This window comes from Phocoena phocoena, chromosome 2 (genome assembly GCF_963924675.1).
Source record: "Phocoena phocoena chromosome 2, mPhoPho1.1, whole genome shotgun sequence".
Taxonomy (NCBI): domain Eukaryota; kingdom Metazoa; phylum Chordata; class Mammalia; order Artiodactyla; family Phocoenidae; genus Phocoena; species Phocoena phocoena.
The window spans coordinates 124143705-124163677 of record NC_089220.1 but is presented as its reverse complement, the minus strand read 5'-3'; the positions used below and the strand labels follow the sequence as shown (position 1 = coordinate 124163677).

The following is a 19973-nucleotide window of genomic DNA, read 5'->3' as shown; positions in this document are numbered from 1 at the left end:
TTGCTCTGAACCCTGGTTCAGAGAGCAGCCCTAAATCTACTCTTTAACACTGAATTCATAACTAACTGGTCTGTTTGTTTTCTAGGTCACAGAATAGACAGGCAGCACTAGGGACTTTGAGGCTGCTGTCTTTGGGGTGTTAGAGGCAGTCACAGGCCTGGCTTGGGGACACTCACCAAACACTGTCCTGGCTGGAACTGATTCTCGGTTCAGCCAAAAGGACACTTGCGACAAGATCACAGTCATTATGCAGGGGAGATAGGTCTGGATGACAAAGTACCCGATCTTCCTCTTCAGATGGAAATGAGCCGTCATGATTGTGTATTCACCTGCAAATGAGCAAATTACTGCAGTCAGCCACCTAAATGAAACCCGACAGTCCTGCCCTGTGGTTCCTGCCCCTGGTCAGAGCCCCAGAGCTTCCCTTCTCTCCACCCTCCCTTTGGACAAGCATTTATTTGTATTGTTTGGGTGAAGGAGGCTGAAGGATGCATGGATTTCTTAACGGTCATTTTATAAGTAAGTCTTTTGACCCCCAGCCTCTGAAGAGCCTCTGCTGGTGGATGCTTTGCTGGGGCAAATCAGATTTGTGTGTTTTCCTAATCCCTGGTCACAATCTATGCCACTCTCCACCTGCCCCCCTCACTGCTACTGCCATCGGGATTTCAGGATTTATCCTCTCCAGATATAACTCAGGACATCACAGAGCGCTGTCGTGGGCAGATTGTTTTCTCCTCATTTCCCAGCCAGGGAGGGCTGGAAGGACTGGGGGGCTACCACTTTCCCACAGGCTCTGTGCCCCCTCAGCCAGCTTGGGGGTGAGGAGCAACAGCCTCCAGAGGCCACTGGTGCTGGCCGCTCTGAGCTTCCGCTGGTCCACAGAGAGAGTGAGGGCATTTCCTTGGCGATGCCCCAGTGCCTTCTCTGGATCTGCCTGGCTGTGTGGGAGGCGAGTGCAGACCTCCCCTTCGTTGCGGAGAACGACGCTGCCCTGATGGTGAACTGGTAAGGAGCCAAGGCAGCTGCGGTGGGAGGGTGTGTTAGACAGAGTCTTCTTTGCTGTGTGAATTTGCATCTCCCTGGTGAGATGGGAAGGATGCTTTGAGAGGTGGAGGCAGAGCTGAGTTGATCTGAGGACAAGAGTTCTTCAGCTGAATTGCAACAAGTAGATGGTGTGGCCAGGGAGCCTGGTGGAACTGTGAATGTGGGGGGAAGGGCCTGGGGTCTCTGCTAAGGTAGACCCCTGGTGGGGCCATCTGTTCGAGGGTGGTCGGCTGGCTGCATGGGCAGAATGTTGAGACATTTGAGACTGATTACATAGCTCGGACGCCTGCTGTTCGATTCAAAGCCCAGTGCTCAGCAAGGCCAGCTGTGGATGTGTCCCTATGTGCCTTTTCTCACAGCATGAGTTAAGATCATATGTGGCAAACTCTGCCCTCTTACAGAAGAGGAGACCAAAATTCCCTCAGGGCCAAGATGCACCACGCCCTCCCCACAGCCCCAGGAAGATGAGAGCAGGTGAGAGGAGGGGAATAGGCTCAGGCCTAGCAGAAGGAGACAGGGACAGAGAGAAGGGGGGCAAGATATGTTTAGTAGCAAAGACATCTTTATCATGATCCAATTTTGCCTCTCAATTCTTGAGAAGAGGGAAAATGCCATTCTGTTTCTTTGCATTAGGATTTGAAGTTACTCTCCTACTTGTAATTCTTTTGTTGTGGTGGTTCTTTTCATTCTATTTTTGAGTTGAGGATAACAATATAAGATAATGTTCAAAAAAAGACCATCTTTTTGGAATGCAAATAGAGCAGAAACCCATTTATAAATTTTTAAAGAACGACATGAAACGACTCCCAACTGTAGCACCCTCCATTAGCATTGCAATTCTTAACCCCAAACCTCTGCCGTGCCACCTTTTCACTTGTTCCCATAAAATCAGGTCTGCTTCCTCTTCCCTTGCCTTTAACACGGTAACCACATGGCACAGCAGCCTCCTCCCAGCCTTGCCAGGCCCTTTCCCCAGGATGCCAGCCCACACCAGTGGACGGGCACTGAGTGCCTGTGTGAGAGGAGGCATGCACTGCACGTCCCTGTGCTTCCAGCCAGCTCCAGGGGGTGGTGATGCTGATAGAGTGACGCTGACCAGGGTAACAGTTGAGGCTTAGAACTCATGTTGCAAGCAGGACTTACTCCATCCCTGTTCTACATTTCTCCTGCCATGAGAAGCCCTGCAGGACTTACTCCATCCCTATTCTACATTTCTCCTGCCATGAGAAGCCCTGCAGGACCCTCCCCTGCTCACAGCCAAGCTTGTGACCATGACCTCTAGGGCTGGGCCTCCTGTGGCCAGGAGGTGTCTGAGGACACCCTTTGCAGGTGCAAGAAGGGAACACGTTGTGTTCCTTTGGACACCCTGCCCACTTTGTGTCAGGTGAAGCCCGGCTTGTGCTGCCTTGCAGGCTCAGGCCAGCCCTGTGCCTGCGGGTAGGACAGCACCTGCTAAAGCCTCGGCTATTTCTATGGTGCCCGGTTGTGCTTTCCCAAATTCAACCCCAGGAAAACCTCTGAAATGTTCAAAGTGGGGAGATAGCAGAACAGGTAAATGAGAGTATTTGCAGGAAGCTCTCTACCTTTCCTGCAGAGGCTGCTGCCCTCATGTCTCAGTGCTCACGAAGGACTATGTTATATAAGTAGGTCCATGAGGGCTCCGGCCAGGGCCTGCGGTCACCAGGGCTGCTCACATGGAGGCAAATGCACCTCAGATTAATGCTCTCATGATCCTTAATGCCAGGATGCCACAGCTGATGCCTCCATGTGCGGCTGGAGGGAGGGGGCCCGATGTGGAAGGTTCCTTGTGGCCAGCACAGCACAACAGGCCCGGCTGGCTAAGGAGAGTCCAGGGCTCTCCCAGGGTGTGCGCCCCTGAATGGGGGGTGAGGCTTACCTGTGCTAGTGCTGATGTTCTCTGTGCCCACTGTCTGCCCCATCAGGTGGTATTGGTTCAGCCTGGAGCCATCTTCCGCCACCACCACCGACTTGGTTGTGCCATTGGTCCAGACATAGACAACTTCAGAATTAGGATATGCATCTGTATGGGGGAGAAAAAAGGGGTGTAAACATGGAATCATTTGCAGCGTGGCACAGCCAAAGATGTTTATAAAAGTAGTACGAGAGATGATTAGAAAGTCAAAGGTAAATGACCTAAAGAAAGTACAGGCAGTCAGACCAGGGCAGACAGCACCACGGTTCAGGCCCTTCTCATTTCTAAAGGGCAGAGTGCTCAGAAGCCGGGCCCAGTGCTTCCTACAGGGTATCTTCTCTTCAGGGTGCACTGTCGCACGGGCCTGAGACCACAGGGCCCGGCGCTCTCCCAGCTCTTAGGGCTCCTGTTGTCATTACAAGAGCTCTGTAAGGATGTAATGCATACAGTGCCTTGTCAACAGTTCATAAACAGTCAAAGTAAGAACAATGAATCACCCAAGAAGTAATGAATACACACCAAAAAGACAGTTTGGAAACCGGGAGCACTCAAACCAGAACATGGATTGAGGCTCAGGGCTACACTGCTACAAAGCATCTTGTATGGTGGGAAAGTGGTGATGGTTTGTTTATTTTTCACAGTGTTGGTTACAGTATTAGAATTTTCTTAAATGATTGGGAAATGGTCAGTATTTACCTCATATCAACCTTGGGAAACAGTTTAAGTTTTGCCTATGATTCTCAGCGGCATAAGGAAGAAATGACCCAGGTCAAGTTAGCCTTACAAAATAAGCTAAATTAAGCTTTGTTTGTAGGACTAAACTGGTTGTCTGCTCAGGGAATTTTCAAGTCTGGTCTCTGTTTTTGTTTTTATTTATTTATTTATTTTTGGTTGCGTTGGGTCTTTGTTGCTGCGTGTGGGCTTTCTCTAGTTGCGGCGAGCGGGGGCTACTCTTTGTTGCCGTGTGCAGGCTTCTTATTGTGGTGGCTTCTCTTGTTGCAGATTGTGGGCTTTAGTATGCAGGCTTCCGCAGCACGTGGGATCTTCCCGGACCAGGGACTGAACCCGTGTCCCCTGCATTGGCAGGCAGATTCTTAACCACTGTGCCACCAGGGAATTCCCTCTGTTTGTTTTTGATTCTAACAACTTGGAGCAGCATTTGATCACATCAGCTACTATAAAGGTCTCTCTTTTCAGAAGGCACTTGTTGCCCTGTTGTCCATGCTGTCCTGGTGGGAGGGTGGTGCAGAAGGCAGAAACTTTACCCCTGGTGTCACACCTGTGACTGTTACCTTACACAGCAAAAGGCACTGTGCAAAATGGAATTAAAGCTATGGGCTTAAAATCAGGAGATTATCCTAGATGATCCCAGTGGACCCCGTATAATCACTCGAGCCTTTAAAAACAGAGAACTTTCTCCAGCTGGGGCCAGTCAGAGAGACCCAGCTCAGAGAGATTCGAAGCAGAAAGAAAGGACTCGACTGCCATTGCTGGTTTTGAAGGTGGAGGAAGGGGCCATGAGCCAAGGTACGTGGGCAGCCCATAGAAGGCAAGAATGACTCCCTCAGGTGACAGTCAGCAGGAGACAAGGACCTCAACCTACAGCCCATGGAACTGAATCCTGCCAATAGCCTGAGAGAGGCTGGTTGTGGATTTGCCCCCAGAGCCTCCAGAAGGGAAAGCAGCCCTGCTGACACCATGATTCTGGCCGTGGGAGACCCAGAGCTGAAACACTAGGCAAATCCACTGTATTCTGACCTACAGAACTGTAAGATAACACACGTTTTTGATTATTGAGATATAATTAACATGTATCATTGTATAAGTTTAAAGTGTACAGCATCATGATTTTATATATGTATTGATACATATTGCAAAATGATCACTACAATAAGGTTACTTAGTAAACGTGTTGCCTCAGTTAAATTGCTAAGTTTGTGATAATTTGTCATGGCAGTAGAAAACTGGAACAGGTAGATGGACTGATAAACAGAAGACTCTCTCCCAGAGGAAGGAAACAAATATACATAAGACATGTTACATGTGAGGTGGTAGTAAGTGCTATGGAGAAATATAAGCTATGAAGAGGAAAGAGGTGCTATTTTAAATAAGGTAATCTGGGAAGGCATAACTTAAGAGACCCAAGGGCTGTGCAGGAGCCTGCCACATGGTTGTCAGAAGGACATGTATCCCAGAAAAGGGCACTGCAGGTGCACATGTCCTGGGGCAAGAGTGTGCCTACAATGCCTGAGGAGAAGGCAGGTGGGCAGTGTGGCTGGACAGGGTAGACAGCAGAGGGCAGAGGAAAAGACTAGATAAACATTGCCTCAAGGCTATTTAAGGCCTTTGCCTTTTACTCTGAGCTAGCCAGGAAGGCAGGGGCGGGGATAAGCAAGTAAGTGACATAGCCTAGTTCATGCTGTAAAAGGACCCATCTGGCTGAAACAGGAGACTAGAATGCAGGGGGGGAAAGAACAGAAACAGGAGAGTGCTTAGGGCAATATTAAAATAATTCAGGTGAAAGATGATAGTGGCTGGAAGTGGTAAAAAGAGGAGAAAATAGGGATACATTTTAAAGGAAAGGGTCATCCAATCAGCTTACAAATCAGATGTGAGCTGTGAGAGGAAGAGGGTGACCAAACCAGGCATCCGGATGGCTCATTTGCACTCTAGGATGGCAAAGATTCTGGAACAACCCAGCTTCTGAGGAAACAGCAGCATTCAGGTGCTGACATTTCAGAGTTGAGAGGCCTATGAGAGGTCTCCTCGGGATGCTGAGCAGACAGTGGGCCACACAAGTCAGGAGTTCATGGGATTGGTCCCTGGTGAGGATGTGACTTCTTGAGGCATCGACACACAGATGTCACTTGAAGCAGGGGCCGGTGACAGGGTCACCTGCAGAGTGAATGTTGGTGGAGGGGAGGGCGCTGCAGGGCCTAGAAGTTGGAAAGGTGAGGAGGGAGCTGCAGAGCCACTGGAGCAGCGGCCACGGCAGTGGGAGGACATAGGGAGTGTGCTTCGCAGGGGCTTGTCACAGGCTTCAGAGGACAGCTGAGAAGTGGCCTCGGGGCCTCGTGGCATCTGTTCACCTCAGCAAGAGCACTTCCAGAGGAAAAGTTGGCTTTAAGGAACAGGGGAGCTCAAGTGTTCCCCATGGCTCTTAAGGGCCCTGAAGGTAAACCTGCACACCCGCTCTGTAGTACAAACCTGTGCATCTTCCCAGCTGCCACACACAGCACCCAATGCCTTCTGCACAAGGCTGTGTGCTTGGCTCGCAGCCTGACGCCAACTCCAGATGGAACAGAACCCATGCACCTTCACAGGGAGGCCTCTGCAGACGTCTCAGGAGATGGGATAGGCTGGCAGGGAAGGCATCCCTAAGCAGGAGAGCAGGCTCCGGGACTCCAACAGGCAGGGCTGGTGCCCGGCACTGCGAATGGGCTCCTGGTGTGGCCACTGCTGAGGCAGACAAGCAGGACTACACGTGTGATGAGGTCTCCACAGAAGGAGCCAGAAGAGGTCACGTTAGTAATGAGCCGTGTTCCCACTAGGTGTGGGAGTTTCTTTGCTAGTGCACATCACTTCCTTATTCTTGCTTTATGTGCAAAAGAGTACACATAACACTTGGAAAATAATAAAACAAGCATGTATGTAGCAAACATTGAGCTTAGCACAGAGGAAAACGTCAGAACCTTCTAGGCCCTCCACGCACGACTCACCAAAGGCTCACTTTCTCCCCACAGGTGGTATTCTGAACTTTATGATAATCATTGCATTGTTTGCTTTGTAGTTGTACCTTCTGGGCAGACATCACTAAACAAAGGGGCTTTTTTTTGCCTTGCCTATGTTTTCTTTGTGAAATCTGTTTTCTGCTTTTTACTCATTTGATTCATGTTTTCAAATATATTCTGATATACATATTTTTTTTGCTCCATGTGTTGCAAATGTCTTCTTCAAGTTTGTGGCTATTTCACTTTGTTCATTTTTTAAAAAATTTTTTGATAAATGGTATGTTAAGTTAGTCAAATTTATCAGCCTTTTAATCTTTCTGCATCTTATTTCGGAGGCCTTCCTGATGTTACACATGTAGTATCAAAGCTGGAATGCTCCATCTTTAACCATTAGGGCCTTGATCACAGACAGTTGACTTCTGTATATATTTTCCTACATAAGTATCCAATCAGATCTTCTCCATGTGGTTTTTGGTGCTGCCACCGAAATCATTAAGCTGTTCCTCCCACCCACATACTTGCAGGGCCTGTTCTGACAAGTAAGGTCTCCATCAGGCATGGGCTCTCTCTTGCGGGATTCTCTGTTCTGCTCCTTTTTTCTACTCCAGTTTCAACCTCCCCTGTCTTAACTACACAGACTTTAGAATTCTAGACAAGAACAGCTGGAAGGGCGAGGTGCCAGCTTTTCTTCTTCATGGGGCCCTGGCTGTTCTTGGTCCTCTGCTCATCCATATACATGTTAGAATCCGCTCATCAGGCTTTCCCAAAAATACTCTGATGAAATTTATGTTGGACATGAATTGGGTCTATAGATTACAGATTGGGGACACATGACATCTTACGGTATTGAGTCTTTTTATCACAGACTTGATGTGTATTTAGGTCTTTGGAGTGAAAGTGCCTGACAGTAAGCCTTTTTGATTGTAATGTAAGTGCGTGGCATTAAGCTTTCCATTGCCGACACAACTATTTAAAAGGCATCCACCTCACATAGGCATATTCCCAGCTACACTACTAGATAAAGGGCAGGTCCACCCATGCAGTTCCCCTTCTAGAAAGCCCAAGGTGACCTAGATAACTGGTCATTTGATGACCCCACTTTTCCCTAGTTAGAGTGCCTAATTCCTGTTCTTATGTTTTAAATTTACCAATAAAGATTGAACTGGTGAAACCCTAATCACCCCACCCTGGACCCCAATAAGGGTAGAGCCCTGGGTCTGCGCTCTTTCTCTCTCCCTTACCCGTGACAGTGCTGTGTGGCCCTGGGCGTGCTGTGTACCCTCTGAGAGCTCTGAGTAATAAGCCTTGTTTTTTCAAAGTTCCCTGGTGGTTGTTGCTGAGAATGCCTTGCAACTGTCATAGGAACCACAAAGGCCAGTCCAGCCTCAGCGTTGCCTCTGGTCAGGGAATGTCTGAGGCACCGCCATGGGTAGTATGGGCCCAGATGAGCACCCCAGGCATTCTCAGTCACAGAGCATTTCTGACTGCTAATGTATGAGCTGAGAGCAACACAAAGTAGTCTTCTAGGTTGAAATATCTTTCAGTGAAGTTGTATCACTTTTTTTCTTGTGCTAGACATTCTCCCTCCAGATGTGTGTTACTCAACATGGTTCCAATAACCAGTGTATCCTGTCTCTGAGCAAAGCCATATGGGATCCCAACTTATCAGAAGGCTGCTTGGCGAGGGGGTGGTCAGAACCCTGAGAATTAGTGACATGATTCCAATGTTCATCTGCATATTAGTAAGACATGAAATAGAAGGACGTAAATAGAGTAGACCAGCTACAGCAGTCAATGGAATAACATGGATGCTACACTTGACTTACACAGCAGGTGAAGGTTGACTGTTCTTGTCATGTTTTTTTTAAATTAGCATGACCTTCCATTTCCAAGTTTCAGGTATTACAGAAGTGTTGATTTCACATGGACAGCACTGGAGCTACCCAACACAGTGCATTCTGCCGTAATGTCCTTCTCTACTGGGGGAACATGGCTGGGGATGAGGGAGGTGAGGCCTGATGATGTGCTCCACCCTGGCAAGCTGCTTTCTAAGTGTCTGGTCACAGACACCACCAGGCATATGCTGAGACTTGGATGGTGCCCTGAGTTGCCCATAAAAGACATGAGATTTCTATCTTCCTATTATTTAGATGCTACAGGACCCTGAATATTGAAGGGCCGTGGTACTGAGACATGGACTTGAGCAGAGTGGCTACACTGGATTCTAGCTGGGGCTGTGAGTATGGAGTGGACGGTACATGGTGATGAGGCAGCATCTCCTGGCAGTCCCCAGACTGGCTCAGGCAGCTTGTGCTCCTGTTGTCCTGTGCCACTGTCCTGCATCTTCCCCCAGCTCCTCTGCCTCATAGCAGGCAGAGCTGCTGCACTGTGAAGCTGGCCTCCCCCTTCCCGGCTACATTTGCAGTGAGGAGGGCTGCCAATGTCCCACTAACAACCCCCACTGCAGTCCCAATCCACACGTGGGCTGTGAGTCTGTACCCTGGTCAAAAGAGTTAAGGGGGCCCCCATAACCCCTGGAAGATGTGAGTGGGTTGGGAAACGTGAATCTCAAAGCTCAAAAAGAAAAAGAAGCTCAAACCTTGGGGCAATAGGTCTCAGTGACCAGGGCAGTTCTGAGAGTCAGAAAAGACTGGGAGCACAGACATGTATCTAAAGAGAGTATGGGGGAGGCCAGGGGAAGATGGCGGAAGAGTAAGACGCGGAGATCACCTTCCTCCCCACATATACATCAGAAATACATCTACACGTGGAACAACTCCTACAGAACACCTACTGAACGCTGGCAGAAGACCTCAGACCTACCAAAAGGCAAGAAACATCCCAAGTACCTGGGTAGGGCAAAAGAATAAAGAGACATAAGAGTAAGGACGGGACCTGCACCAGTGGGAGGGAGCTGTGAAGGAGGAAAGGTTTCCACACACTAGGAAGCCCCTTTGCGGGCGGAGACTGCGGGTGGCGGAGAGGAGAAGCTTCGGGGCCACGGAGGAGAGCACAACAACAGGGGTGCAGAGGACAAAGCGGAGAGATTCCCGCACAGAGGATCGGTGCCGACCAGCACTCACTAGCCTGAGAGGCTTGACTGCTCAGCTGCGGAGGCAGGCCGGGCTGCGAGCTGAGGCTCAGGCTTCGGTGGGAGCACAGGGAGAGGACTGGGGTTGGCTGCGTGAACACAGCCTGCAGGGGGGTTAGTGCACCATGGCTAGCCGGGAGGGAGTCCGGGGGAAAGTCTGGAGCTGCCGAAGAGGCAAGAGACTTTTTCTTCCCTCTTTGTTTCCTGGTGCACGAGGAGAGGGGATTAAGAGCGCTGCTTAAAGGAGCTCCAGAGACTGGCACGAGCTGCGGCTAAAAGCGTGGACCCCAGAGACGGGCATGAGATGCTAAGGCTGCTGCTGCCGCCACTAAGAAACCTGTGTGCGAGCACAGGTCACTATCCACACCTCCCTTACGGGGAGCCTGTGCAGCCTGCCACTGCCAGGGTCCTGGGATCCAGGGACAACTTCCCCGGGAGAACGCACAGTGCACCTCAGGCTGGTGCAACGTCACGCTGGCCTCTGCCGGCGCAGGCTCACTCCTCATCATGCCCCTCCCTCCCCCCGGCCTGAGTGAGCCAGAGTCCCCGAAGCAGCTGCTCCTTTAACCCCGTCCTATCTGAGCGAAGAACAGACCCTCTCCGGTGACCTACACGCACAGGCGGGGCCAAATCCAAAGCTGAGCCCCGGGAGCTGTGCGAACAAAGAAGAGAAAGGGGAATCTCTCCCAGCACCCTCAGGAGCAGCGGATTAAATCTCCACAATCAACTTGATGTACCATGCATCTGTGGAATACCTGAATAGACAATCAATCATCCCAAATTGAGGAGGTGGACTTTGAGAGCAAGATTTATTATTTTTTCCCCTTTACCTCTTTTTGTGAGTGTGTATGTGTATGCTTCTGTGTGAGATTTTGTCTGTATAGCTTTGCTTTCACCATTTGTCCTAGGGTTCTATCCATCCACTTTTTTTTGTTTAGTTTTGTTTTTATTTTAAAAAATTATTTTTCCTTAATAAATATTTTTTACTTTAATAACTTTATTTTATATTATTTTATTTTCTTTTATACTCTTTCTTTCTTTCTTTCGACTTTTTCTCCCTTTTATTCTGAGCCGCGTGGATGAAAGGCTTTTGGTGCTGCAGCCAGGAGTCAGTGCTGTGCCTCTTAGGTGGGAGGGCCAATTTCAGGACACTGGTCCACAAGAGACCTCCCAGCTCCACGTAATATCAAACAGCGAAAATCTCCCAGAGATATCAATCTCAACACCAACACCAAGTTTCACTCAACGACCAGCAGGCTACAGTGCTGGACACCCTATGCCAAACAACTAGCAAGACAGGAACACAACCCCACCCATTAGCAGAGAGGATGCCTAAAATAAGTCCACAGACACCCTAAAACACACCACCAGAGGTGGACCTACCCACCAGATACACAAGATCCAGCCTCATCCACCAGAACACAGGCACTAGACCCCTCCACCAGGAAGCCTACACAAACCACTAAACCAACTTTAGCCACTGGGGGCAGACACCAAAAACAATGGGAAATACGAACCTGCATCCTGCAAAAAGGAGACCCCAAACACAGTAAGATAAGCAAATTGAGAAGACAGAAAACCAAACAGCAAATGAAGGAGTAAGATAAAAACCCACCAGACCTAACAAATGAAGAGGAAATAGGCAGTCTACCTGAAAAAGAATTCAGAATAAGGATAGTAAATATGATCCAAAATCTTGGAAATAGAATAGAAAAAATGCAAAAAACATTTAACAAGGACCTAGGAGAACTAAAGAAGAAACAAGCAATGAAGAACAAAACAATAAATGAAATTAAAAATGCTCTAGAAGCAATCAATAGCAGAATAACTGAGGCAGAAGAACGGATAAGTGACCTGGAAGATAAAATAGTGGAAATAACTACTGCAGAGCAGAATAAAGAAAAAAGAATGAAAAGAACTGAGGACAGTCTCAGAGACCTCTGGGACAATATTAAACGCACCAACATTCGAATTATAGGGGTTCCAGAAGAAGAGGAGCAAAAGAAAGGGACTGAGAAAATATTTGAAGAGATTATAGTTGAAAACTTCCCCAACATGGGAAAGGAAATAGTTAATCAAGTCCAGGGAGCACAGAGATCCCATACAGGATAAATCCAAGGTGAAACACACCAAGACACAAATTAATCAAACTGTCAAAAATTAAATACAAAGAAAGCATATTAAAAGCAGCAAGGGAAAAACAGCATATAACACACAAGTGAATCCCCATAAGGTTAACAGCTGATCTTTCAGCAGAAACTCTGCAAGCCAGAAGGGACTGGCAGGACATATTTAAATTGATGAAAGAGAAAAACTTACAACCAAGATTACTCTAACCAGCAAGGATCTCATTCAGATTTGATGGAGAAATTAAAACCTTTACAGACAAGTAAAAGCTGAGAGAGTTCAGTGCCACCAAACCAGCTTTACAACAAATGCTGAAGGATCTTCTCTAGGCAAGAGAAGGGAAAATTAAGAAAATGGGAAATAGGAACATACAAATCGATAATTACCTTAAATATAAATGGATTAAATGCTCCCACCAAAAGACACAGATTGGCTGAATGGATACGAAAACAAGACCCATATATCTGCTGTCTACAAGAGACCCACTTCAGACCTAGAGACACATACAGACTGAAAGTGAGGGGATGGAAAAAGATCTTCCATGCAAATGGAAACCAAAAGACAGCTGGAGTAGCAATTCTCATATCAGACAAAATAGACTTTAAAATAAAGACTATTAGAAGAGGCAAGAAGGACACTACATAATGATCAAGGGATCGATCCAAGAAGAAGATATAACAGTTGTTAAAATTTATGCATCCAAAATAGGAGCACTGCGATACATAAGGAAAATACTAACAGCCATAAAAGGGGAAATCGACAGTAACACATTCATAGTAGGGGACTTTAACACCCCACTTTCACCAATGCACAGATCATCCAAAATGAAAATAAATAAGGAAACACAAGCTTTAAATGATACATTAAACAGGATAGACTTAGTTGATATTTATAGGACATTCCATCCAAAAACAACAGAATACACTTTTTTCTCAAGTGCTCATGGAACATTCTCCAGGATAGATCATATCTTGGGTCACAAATCAAGCCTTGGTAAATTTAAGAAAACTGAAATTGTATCAAGTATCTTTTCCGAACACAACGCTATGAGACTAGGTATCAATTACAGGAAAAGATCTGTAAAAAATAAAAATACATGGAGGCTAAATAATACATGACTTAATAACGAAGTGATCACTGAAGAAATCAAAGAGGAAATAAAAAAATACCTAGAAACAAATGACAATGGAGACACGATGACCCAAAACCTATGGGATGCAGCAAAAGCAGTTCTAAGAGGGAAGTCTATAGCAATACAATCCTACCTTAAGAAACAGGAAACATCTCAAATAAACAACTTAACCTTGCACCTAAAGCAATTAGAGAAAGAAGAACAAAAGAAGCCCAAAGTTAGAAGAAGGAAAGAAATCATAAAGATCAGATCAGAAATAAATGAAAAAGAAATTAAGGAAATGATAACAAAGATCAATAAAACTAAAAGCTGGTTCTTTGAGAAGATAAACAAAATTGATAAACCATTAGCCAGAGTCATCAAGAAAATAATGGAGAGTACTCTAATCAATAGAATTAGAAATGAAAAAGGAGAAGTAACAACTGACACTGCAGAAATACAAAAGATCATGAGAGATTACTACAAGCAACTCTATGCCAATAAAATGGACAACCTGGAAGAAATGGACAAATTCTTAGAAATGCACAACCTGCCAAGACTGAATCAGGAAGAAATAGAAAATATGAACAGACCAATCACAAGCACTGAAATTGAAACTGTGATTAAAAATCTTCCAACAAACAAAAGCCCAGGACCAGATGGCTTCACAGGCGAATTCTATCAAACATTTAGAGAAGAGCTAACACCTATCCTTCTCAAACTCTTCCAGAATATAGCAGAGGGAGGAACACTCCCAAATTCATTCTTCGAGGCCACCATCACCCTGATACCAAGACCAGACAAGGATGTCACAAAGAAATATAACTACAGGCCAATATCACTGATGAACATAGATGCAAAAATCCTCAACAAAATACTTGCAAACAGAATCCAACAGTAATTGAAAGGATCATACACCATGATCAAGTAGGGTTTATTCCAGGAATGCAAGGATTCTTCAATATATGCAAATCAATCAATGTGATACACCATAATAACAAATTGAAGGACAAAAACCATATGATCATCTCAATAGATGCAGAGAAAGCTTTTGACAAAATTCAACACCCATTCAAACCCTCCAGAAAGTAGGCATAGAGGGAACTTTCCTCAACATAATAAAGGCCATATATGACAAACCCACAGCCAACATCGTCCTCAATTGTGAAAAAATGAAAGCATTTCCACTGAGATCAGGAGGAAGACAAGGTTGCCCACTCTCACCACTCTTATTCAACTTAGTTTTGGAATTTTAGCCACAGCAATCAGAGAAGAAAAGGAAATAAAAGGAATCCAAATCGGCAAAGAAGAAGTAAAGCTGTCACTGTTTGCAGATGACATGATAGTATACATACAGAATCCTAAAGATGCTCCCAGAAAACTACTAGAGCTAATCAATGAATTTGGTAAAGTAGCAGAATACAAAATTAATGCACAGAAATCTCTGGCATTCCTATACACTAATGATGAAAAATCTGAAAGTGAAATCAAGAAAACACTCCCATTTACCACTGCAACAAAAAGAATAAAATATCTAGGAATAAACCTACCTAAGGAGACAAAAGACCTGTAGGCAGAAAGTTATAAGACACTGATGAAAGAAATTAAAGATGATACAAATAGATGGAGATATATACCATGATCTTGGATTGGAAGAATCAACATTGTGAAAATGACTCTACTACCCAAAGCAATCTACAGATTCAATGCAATCCCTATCAAACTACCACTGGCATTTTTCACAGAACTAGAGCAAAAAGTTTCACAATTTGTATGAAACACAAAAGACCCCGAATAGCCTAAGGAATCTTGACAATGAAAAACGGAGCTGGAGGAATCAGGCTCCCTGACTTCACACTATTATAAAAAGCTACAGTAATCAAGACAGTATGGTACTGGCACAAAAAGAGAAAGATAGATCAATGGAACAGGATAGAAAGCCTAGAGATAAACCCACGCATATATTGTCACCTTATCTTTGATAAAGGATGCAGGAATGTACAGTGGAGCAAGGACAGCCTCTTCAATAAGTGGTGCTGGGAAATCTGGACAGGTACATGTAAAAGTATAAGATTAGAACACTCCTTAACACTATACACAAAAATAAGCTCAAAATGGACTAAAGAGCTAAATGTAAGGCCAGACACTATCAAACTCTTAGAGTTAAACATAGGCAGAACAGTCTATGATATAAATCAGAGCAAGATCCTTTCTGACCCACCTGCTAGAGAAATGGAAATAAAAACAAAAATAAACAAATGGGACCTAATGAAACTTCAAAGCTTTTGCAAAGCCAAGGAAACCAAAACAAGACCAAAAGACAACCCTCAGAATGGGAGAAAATATTTGCAAATGAAGCAACTGACAAAGGATTAATCTCCAAAATTTAAAAGCAGCTCATGCAGCTCAATAACAAAAAAACAAACAACCCAATCCAAAAATGGGCAGAAAACCTAAATAGACATTTCTCCAAAGAAGATATACAGATTGCCAACAAACGCAGGAAAGAATGCTCAACATCATTAATCATTAGAGAAATGCAAATCAAAACTACAATGAGATATCATCTCACACCAGTCAGAATGGCCATCATCAAAAAATCTAGAAACAATAAATGCTGGAGAGGGTGTGGAGAAAGAACACTCTTGCACTGCTGGTGAGAATGTGAATTGGTACAGCCACTATGGAGCACAGTATGGAGGTTTCTTAAAAAACTATAAATAGAACTACCATATGACCCAGCAATCCCACTACTGGGCGTATACCCTGAGAAAACCATAATTGAAAAAGAGTCATGTACCAAAATGTTCATTGCAGCTCTATTTACAATAGCCAGAAGATGGAAACAACCTAAGTGTCCATCATCGGATGAATGGATAAAGGAGATGTGGCACATATATACAATGGAATATTACTCAGCCATAAAAAGAAACGAAATTTAGTTATTTGTAGTGAGGTGGATGGACCTAGAGTCTGTCATAGAGAGTGAGGTAAGTCAGAAAGAAAACGAGAAATACCATATGCTGACACATATATATGGAATCTAAAAAGAAAAAGAAAATGGTCTTGAAGAACCTAGGGGCAAGATGGGAATAAACATCTAGTAGGGCAGACCTACTAGAGAATGGACTTGAGGATATTGGGAGGGGGACGGGTAAGCTGTGACAAAGTGAGAGAGTGGCACGGACATATATACACTACCAAACGTAAAATAGATAGCTAGAGGGAAGCAGCCGCATAGCACAGGGAGATCAACTCGGTGTTTTGTGACCACCTAGAGGGGTGGGATAGGGAAGGTGGGAGGGAAGGAGACACAAGAGGGAAGACATACGGGAACATATGTATATGTATAACTGAATCACTTTGTATCACTTTGTTATACAGCAGAAACTAACACACCATTGTAAAGCAATTATACTCCAATAAAGATGTAAAACTATGTTAAAAAATTCATTATGTTGGACACCTGAAATAATGTTATATGTCAATTATACCTCAATAAAAAAAGAAATAGAAAAAAATAAAAAGAGTACGGAGCACAGAAAACTATGCTTCCCCTCTCCCCTTCCCCGTCCCCTGTGGAGCTACCTACTCAGTGCCCAGCATCCTCAAGGAAGACGGGAAAGAGGGCAAAGAGCTGGCAACACACTGAAGAGGGAGAACATTCGGAACGAATGAGGCATTTGGGAGAGTGGGGCAGGTGACCCCTCGGGTGGCCTGGAGGGACGTCGACTGAGAATGTGGGGATGCAGGTGGGACCTGTACAGTGGTGGAGGCACAGAGATGGGAGTGCAGACTGGACTGCCGGGGACACGGTCCTGACTGTAGGCTGGGCATCACTCTCCTCAGTGGGACTGGGGGTGGCTGTCCTTGAGTTCTGGGGCTAAGAGGAGCACTGACCAGGGAAGTGTGTCTGGGGAGAGGTTGGCTCTGTTACCTGCAGGCTCGCTGGGCACCAGTCCTCCAAGCCTCTTTCTCCATTGTTGGTGGGGGGTGGGGTGGGGGTGGATAATAATACTTATCTTACAATAAGGACCCAATAAAATAATAATTATAACTAGATAAAAGTTACTTGAAATCACAGAGTGATGTATGAATGTCACCTACAATGTATATTAATAATTCATATCCTCTGGTTTTTTAAACTGTAAGTATTAAATGGCCTATTGATATTGATGATGTTAATGGCATTGATAACAGCAGCAACGAGAGGCAGCGCAGCCTCCAGCACGTCAGTTCAACACCGTGAGTTCTGCTCTGCCATCAAATTAAGGATGGGAATAAATGAGGCACTCATGTGCCTTTCTGCTTGGGCGTTTAGCAACACTAAATTCTCTGTGTGTCAGAGGTGTGGCAGCCCATCTCTTACCTGGGGACGACAGTAAAGAAGGCCATCAAGTTTGCCATGTTGCCATCATCTGTCATGATTTAGAGCTCCAGAAACATAATGCTTGCCTTCCTCCAACCACACATCAGCAGAGCCAGGCAAGAAGGTTTGAAACATTTTCATCCACAACTAACTTGGGAATTCATCACTGCTTTCAGAGCAGCTCTGTCCCTGGGTTAACACTTCCTGTCTGTCCACTTCTGGCCCTGCAAATCCTGAATAAAAGGCCACAATGGCACATCAACCCCTTATTTCCAAGGCCTTTTAGAAGCGATGAGTTTTTGCCTAACAACAAGAGAAACATGTCTGACCTTCACTATTGGGATGATCTTCGACAACCTCTTTACACTCAAAGCTCTACTTCCTCATCTGCAGATTGAGGGAAACACCTAGGGGTGCTTAAGGGTAAAGTGTATTCATGAATGTCAAGTATTTAGCACATGCCTGACACACAGTTATAAATAAATAGTAGCTATAAGAAACATAGCCATAGGTTGGAAAGAAGTTTTGCTTGGTATCAAATCCAGTCTTATGAGAAGATCTTTCTACACGAATTCACTTTCTAATTGTCTGTCAAAAGCAAACCCAGTGTGTGAGGACCACTGGTTAGTCTTATCTGACAGGCTGCTTGGACACCCAGGAACTGCCAGTAACCAGTGAGGAAACCTCTTTTACTCTGTGCATTCACTGCCTTTGGCGTTAGAAGAAATGCAGGTTAGGATGTAATTGGAATTTTGGTGATTTGCAAAACGTACAGGATTTGAGTTCTCTGACACCCATGTCCTCAGCCTTCCTCCCTCTTCTAAAACTGGAGGTGGGAACGGGCTGAGTACCTTCCCCAGGTGACCTCACCACCCATCACCTGCGTGACCTGCCCATCCTCAATGGTACCGAGTCTCAGTCTCTTGAGCTGAAAACCAAGTCAGTACCTGACACATTGATTCCATAATCTAAATTAGAAAATTTGTAAAATATAAATGTCTGCGGTTACGTTATTTCTAATGGCCTATTGCACAACCAATATCCCTGCTTTCAATTAAGCAGGTAACAATTAGATCAGTGGGGCTTTGCCAGGCCACTTTCCTTGCCCAGAATCAACTGGGAAGTGAGTGCAGCTCTCTGCAGATGGAGATGAACAGATAACACGGCTGCCCTGTTACCCAGGAAGCGACACTGGAAGCCTGGGATTTGCTAGTCACATGGCCCATCACCACCCCACAGTCAGGTCCTTGTAAAATTACTTGGGGTCACTGTCCCGGCTGGTCTGAGGGAGAGTCAAGAGACCGTGCTCTCTGTGTCTATAGACTTAAATGGGACCAAATCAGGAAAGAAGGACAAAGGACTGTCACCCTCCCAGCAGAAAAGCTGCTTCCTTTGTGAAGAAGAGTGAGAGGCAGGTCAAAGGCCAGGAGCATGAGGAGGAAATCCCTCCACGCACTTTCTTACACTCTCATAAACTGATTAGCTTTTTATACATTTAAATCAGCAGCTCCTTCCAATTACTTCCAATTTCTCATAGAAAATAGTATTTTCCAAGTCACCTGGTCTTAAAATCATGATGCCATCTTTGACTCTTATACACACGCCCAGAGTCCATCTCAAAATCCACTTGTCACACCAGCCACCACCCTGCTCTCCGCTCTCATCACTTCTACTGCTTCATGGCATTCCAAGTGCTTGGTTTCACTTCCAAACTAGTGATTTCAGCACATCCCTTACTCCACAACATCACTGCTCTGCCTACTACTTTTACACTTTGGGATTTAAGGCCCTTCCTATCTGGGTTGTAACACTGTCCTGTCACTTCCCCAAAGGGTGTCCTCCACTAACTGATCGCCTGTCATTTGTGTTTTGTCCTTATTTCCATTATGCCTTCTTCTATCCAAATCCTTCCAGGCTCAGTTCAAAATATGACCCCCATGAGGAGGTTCCCCAAATGGCCTTCAGTTTCACAAGGGTTTTAACCTGATTATCTAACATGTCCATCATCAGTTCCTTGAGCACCGGTCAAGCTTCTTTTTCTCACTGCACCTAGCAGAGTGCTGAGGGCAGAGCACACCCGACATAGCTGTTAGATAGTAATCAAGGGTAACTAACGCACAACACAGACAAAACTTCAATGTATTTCTAAGACCTCACATCAGGCACTCCGAAACCTGCGCTCTAGACCACCAACAGGTGAGCTGAGTCTCTCCGTATTGGGCATGAGCAAGGCAGGAGCGGAGTTGTAATCCCACATATCTGAATGTGCTGACAGGTTACCCCCGTGACATCTACCCCCGACGGTCTGAAATTCTCTCTACTGGAGATCCACCAAAACAGTGTCCATGTCTAATATAGAATATATTTTCATGAATCCAGATGTTTTCTCATGACTTAATCTAATACTTAAGGCACGATTTCACAAATAAAATTAACAAAAAATTGTTTTTTTTTTCTTTTCTAAATGGTCTTGATTTGTTTAAGCATTTGCTTCCAAATGTAAGCCATGCCATTATATTTAAGGAATTTCCTTATGTACTGGGAAGTATCCATCTATAAGCCAGGGC

The 19973-nt window shown here is 45.3% G+C and overlaps 1 protein-coding gene across 1 annotated transcript in view; it reads right to left on the bottom strand.

Annotated features, from left to right (window-relative positions):
• The window catches only part of GABRA5 (gamma-aminobutyric acid type A receptor subunit alpha5), a 102842-nt gene that overhangs the window by 14928 nt on the left and 67941 nt on the right, over window positions 1–19973 (bottom strand). The window contains exons 7-8 of the mRNA XM_065872652.1: window positions 2942–3085; window positions 177–329 (exon numbers count right to left, since the gene is read on the bottom strand). Coding sequence (XP_065728724.1) covers window positions 177–329; window positions 2942–3085 — 297 coding nt within the window. The remainder of the gene's footprint in view (window positions 1–176; window positions 330–2941; window positions 3086–19973) is intronic.